Here is a 4966-nt window from a genome sequence, read left to right as displayed (position 1 = left end):
GTGTGAGTTTGTTAAAGATTAGCGGGAAGGCTGGATTATTTTTATTAAACAAATTAATTACTACTATTTGGATTAAAGCAACGATTTGAATTGAAATTTATAAAAAAAAAAAAACAAAATGAAGGTGAGTTAAAAAAATAAATTCAAAGTGAAAAGGGAAAATGTGCAAGGAAAATTCATATGGTGGTATTACCAGAGCAACTGATTTCAAGGCGAGTTGACGAATTGTCAAAATGTTGCGTTGGTTGTGAAATTGTTGTTTTCTAATTGTCATTGTGCGTATATTTTGTTGGTGTAATTTTTTGTTTTTATGCTGCCGCTATCACCTTATATGAATTCGCCTTGGAAAATATTTGTTCTTTTACAAATGAAGAAGAAAATATTGAACAGTTGTAACTAGCAGATATCATAAAAAGAAGGAGGTTATTAAATCGTCGGATTTTTTTATATGTTATCGCATAACTTTGGGCCACATTCGATCATTATTTTTTTATCGAAAGGAGTAGTATCTCAAGGGTGGTCCCATAATAATTTTCTTTAGATCCGATCATTGGAACATGAACAAAATTAACGGTACTCCTAAATTTTTATATGAAAGCTGTCCTATTCTAATTTTGTTTAAATCCAATCATTGGATTATGAAGAGATTAATGATAATCTTAAATTTTTATATGAGAATTGAAGTCGGTTTTGTTGTTTGCTTAAAATTACTTGTTCATATCTATGTAGAAAGTAACATGAGGAATTTTCGGAAACAAAGTAGGCTAATGCTCTAGAATTTCAATGGTTTCTGAGCACAAATCTAAATCAAGTGATTATCAAGGGACTATTTTGAAGTCAACTTAACACCAACTCACTTAAGGTCTGCGGAGACGATAACTAATATAATAACACTCTACAACAAGCAAAAAATTCCCCGGGATCTCTCAACGGTTCCTAAACCTTTTGTGTCAGCTGAATCCTAATCTGAAGTCAGAATTTTCGGGTCACCCTAAGTTTGCTGTTCGCTTTGTCCAGAAACCGGCATTTGTAGGAAAAAAAAATTTATTGTTTTTAAAATCGTTGGACAGGTGTAACTAAAAGTTTTTGGGGTCACAGAATAATGTATTTATTTTTAGATTTGACCGCATACAGATGTCGCTGTAGTGCGAAAAATTGGTGTTTTAGTAGATTTTCTACTCATTTTATTTTTGAAAATAAATTTTATGCTGCCCTGTATTCTTGCAAGAAAATGCTAAATAAGAACTGGGGTCTACACACTGACCTAATGCATTGGATGTGCAAGGCGGCCAGCCTGCATTTCGTTCACGTAGGCGATCAAATCATGTTCCACGGAAGCGTTGAATTAGAGAAAGCGTTTATTAAATACACACAGAGTTTGAGGAAACCGAGTCTGTGGAAAGAACATACATACATACGTTCATGGACGTATCCTGTACTTTTTCAATAACTATACCAAGCATTCGCGAAAAATCTGACTACATCTGTCCTTCGCTTCTGTTCAAGAAAAACGTCTGCATAATCTTTCCGTTCAAAAAGGAGTGGAAATATGGATGATATTTTTACAATACGCTTTAAAGTGGATTGTAGCGTATTGGCGGGATTTTTCAACTGACATCCAACTCGAAAATATATTCGACTACCGAATACACGGGTGTTTGCTACCGAAAATGCGTGCAAGATAATTGTAACCTCGAAGATAGCAGGAACTAGCATTGCTAACTTCACGGTTAGCCTCCTTAGTTAGTAAGCATCACCTCCAGTATTAAAGCAAAGATTCATTGCAGCATTCATGGCAATGAAATGGCCAAAGAGCTAGCCATTAACGGGGCCGCTCTGGAACCCACTAGCCATTAGGATTTCCTATCTTACGATGGCTACCAGTTGATGGAAAGACATACATACATACATATATATATATGTAATGTTGAAATTCTCCCAATTCAACCAACCAACCAACTAGAGGTTTCTTTACGTTTCTCCTCTTAACCTTAAAACCGCGATTCATTGCTCTGATGAAACGCACAAAATCACACATACATACAGAGATACTGACTAAATCCAGTTACGCCAGAAACCCAATAGGCATGTGGGGTGTATCCCTTTGCCAGCTCATTTAGAGTATATCTACATGTAGAATTATCCCGGGAGTATTTTGGTAGAATACTGGAACTTGGTATTGGAAATATATAGAATCAATTCCATACTCACAAGAGAGGGCTGACACCTGTTTCAAAAATAAAATTCAACTTGAATTACAGGGATCATTTAATTTAAAAGTTGTTTGTCATGCGAAAGGAGCTCAAAAAGATTGTAGTTTGGAAATATTTCGAAAAGGGTCGCCAACTGTTTCAATAGTCAATTTTAAATTAATTATGTATGAAGAATTAGAATATTAAAAATTATATGAAAACTTAAAAATAAAAATTAAATTAAATTAACAACCAAACGAAAGATTCTTAATAAAGCATTATTTTGAACATTTGTTTAAAAATTAAATTTAATTAATTTATATGAATTATTACAATATGGGTATCAACCGAAATGGTTTTCACAAACGCCATATTTCCAAACTACATATAGGATGGTTGCCACCTATTTAAAAAAAAATATATTTATTTGGATTAAGGGATATGTATCAAAATTTAAGAGTTAGACGAAAGAGGTTTAATACGGTTGTAGTTGAAAACATTTTTAAAAGGGTTGCCACGTGTTTGAAAATTCCTATTTAATTAAATTATACACAAGTTAAAGTGTGTATGAGTATTTGGACGCCTTTAGTTTGAACATGTAGAATTGTTTGAAGTGTTTGAAGAGGGTTGCCACCTGTTTTAAAACTAAATTCAAACAAAATTATTTAATAAGTTAAATGAATTATTTCGATATGGGTATCAATGGAAATGCCCTTAAAAAGGCTGTATTTCTTAGCTACACTTAGCAGGGTTGCCAACCGTTTTGAAAATCATATTCAACTTGAATTATGGGAATAAGGCAATTGGAATATGGACATATCTACATATCGTCACCTGAAATGCAAAAAGACGTAATAAACATCGTCACTGAAATCGACAAAGTTGTGACCAATAATCTTTTTCAACAATCAGATGAATAAATTTTTGATTTTTTTTTGAATTTTGAATTTTTTATAAGTTACGACATTTTGAATTTCAGGCAGAGGCTTAATAGGGATTTTAAAAGGCTTCATTTCTAAACTACATGTATGAGGGTTGTCACCTGTGTAAAAAGTCAAATTAGGATTGAAGATTTTTTTGGTTGAAAGTATTTTTATGGGGGTTATAAAATTTACAAAACTTCCCACATATGTTTTGGCTGAGTTTGAGCATGCTGAGTTTTATTGAAAATTGAATCACGCAGAAATGTCATACGCTAGGGAAAGCGGGAGAGAGCAATCTACATACATAATTATCATACATACTATGAGTGTGTTTATTATGTATGTGTATGTATACATACTGCAGTATTCGGTAATATCTGTAAACAGCTTAAATAACCTTACAACACTAACATCAAAGTAAAATTTACCCTATCTAAACCTATCCAATCATCAATAACTTAAGGTTCAGCGAATCAAAGATTGCTGTTCAATTATCAAGTTGCCGTCAAAAATTACTTAATTGCATGTTACATGTATTTCGCAATGAAAACCCTGCGCAATTTAACTCAAAAGCTTCTTCCAAGTCAATTTCTTTACCCAGTCATGCTCACTCAACTGTAAAAACATTGCACATTGCAATATCATTAGCGGCTAATTGTATGCCAAACAAAACTTTCTTTTTACAACTATGCAATGCTACTGAAATAAATACTACATTTAATTTAGAGGCAGGTGAGGACGTTGAAGTCTTTGGCTGTGACAACAGGTTGATGGAATAAATTTGCTACATTAAAATTAAATTACTACATTAAAATTAAATTACTACATTAAAATTAAATTTCCTTGTGTAAGCATAAAAAACGTTATTTTTTATTGTAGAGCTTTAACCCTTTCCCTGCATTTGTACAATATATTGCACATTTAATTTTTTCGGTTTTTGTCTTTTTTGTTTTGCCTTTTATGCGATTTCTAGTGTCTTTTCTCGCCATTTCGCTATTTTATTTGATCTTTTATAGGTTTTTATGTTCTAAAAATCCGTTTCCTGTTTATAATAAAAGTCTAAAACTTTGGAGCAATTACATTATAAGAAAAATAATAACAAGTTGTGGTTCTGATATTTAAGGCCCCTTGAAAAGCTCGGCCCTCCTCCATCTCGAAGGGCCTGGTACTTATGTATGTATTTGCGACTGCCTTTTCAAATATTTGAATGTATCAGAAACGGAGTACGATATAGCGCAGATTCATAACCGTGATTATTTGTATGTAGTAGCTAAGTTTCTAAGGACTTGTTTGTCTTATATCGCCATTTTTTATGCGGTTTTACAGCATTCCAGTGACTTTATAGCTGCTTATAGATATGTCCAAGTAGTTGGTTACTGATTAGGAGAAGATTCGATAAGCCAAAGCGCAGCGCCTATAGAAGCAATAGGTATGCATCACTTATTCTCATGACTTAGAGGAGGTGCTGTGTAGTCTTTTGACCAAGAAATATTGGGTTAATTGACTAGAATGTTGGTGTAACCGCATCTGGTGTCATTCCATTTTGAGAGTTAAGATGTGTTTTCAGCCCTTTAGTTGATGGCAGCGCTACTGTCATCTGGTTAGATGTGCGCGCCATCACTCGGTAAGTTTAGCAAAATCAAAGTTTCGAGGCAGTCGCTCGTCGGCAGGCAATAGCGAACCTAAGAGCACCAAATACCTTTTAACCAAATTTTCAATCTGGCACACATAATACAAGAATCGGTTAATTATCAAAGGGAATAGGTCAGCATTTTTCCGATATGGAATATTTGATGCAGTTCAACAAAGCTCCTTTAAGCTCCTTTAAACGAACCGAACTGCATCAGAATT

General features: G+C 33.6%; 1 protein-coding gene across 1 annotated transcript in view; it reads left to right on the top strand.

Moving 5' to 3' along the window:
* The first annotated feature begins 6 nt into the window (after positions 1-6).
* LOC108374343 (putative uncharacterized protein DDB_G0271606) overlaps positions 7-4966 on the top strand; it is a 13861-nt gene continuing 8901 nt past the window's right edge. The window contains 1 exon segment of the mRNA XM_017630332.1: positions 7-124. Within this exon segment, the coding sequence (XP_017485821.1) occupies positions 119-124 (6 nt within the window). The 5' untranslated portion in view covers positions 7-118.

This window comes from Rhagoletis zephyria, unplaced genomic scaffold (genome assembly GCF_001687245.7).
Source record: "Rhagoletis zephyria isolate East Lansing unplaced genomic scaffold, Rhagoletis_zephyria_1.1 Rzeph_scaffold_07613, whole genome shotgun sequence".
Lineage (NCBI taxonomy): Eukaryota > Metazoa > Arthropoda > Insecta > Diptera > Tephritidae > Rhagoletis > Rhagoletis zephyria.
The sequence above is the reverse complement of the archived record's forward strand: the minus strand, read 5'-3'. Positions and strand labels throughout refer to the sequence as shown.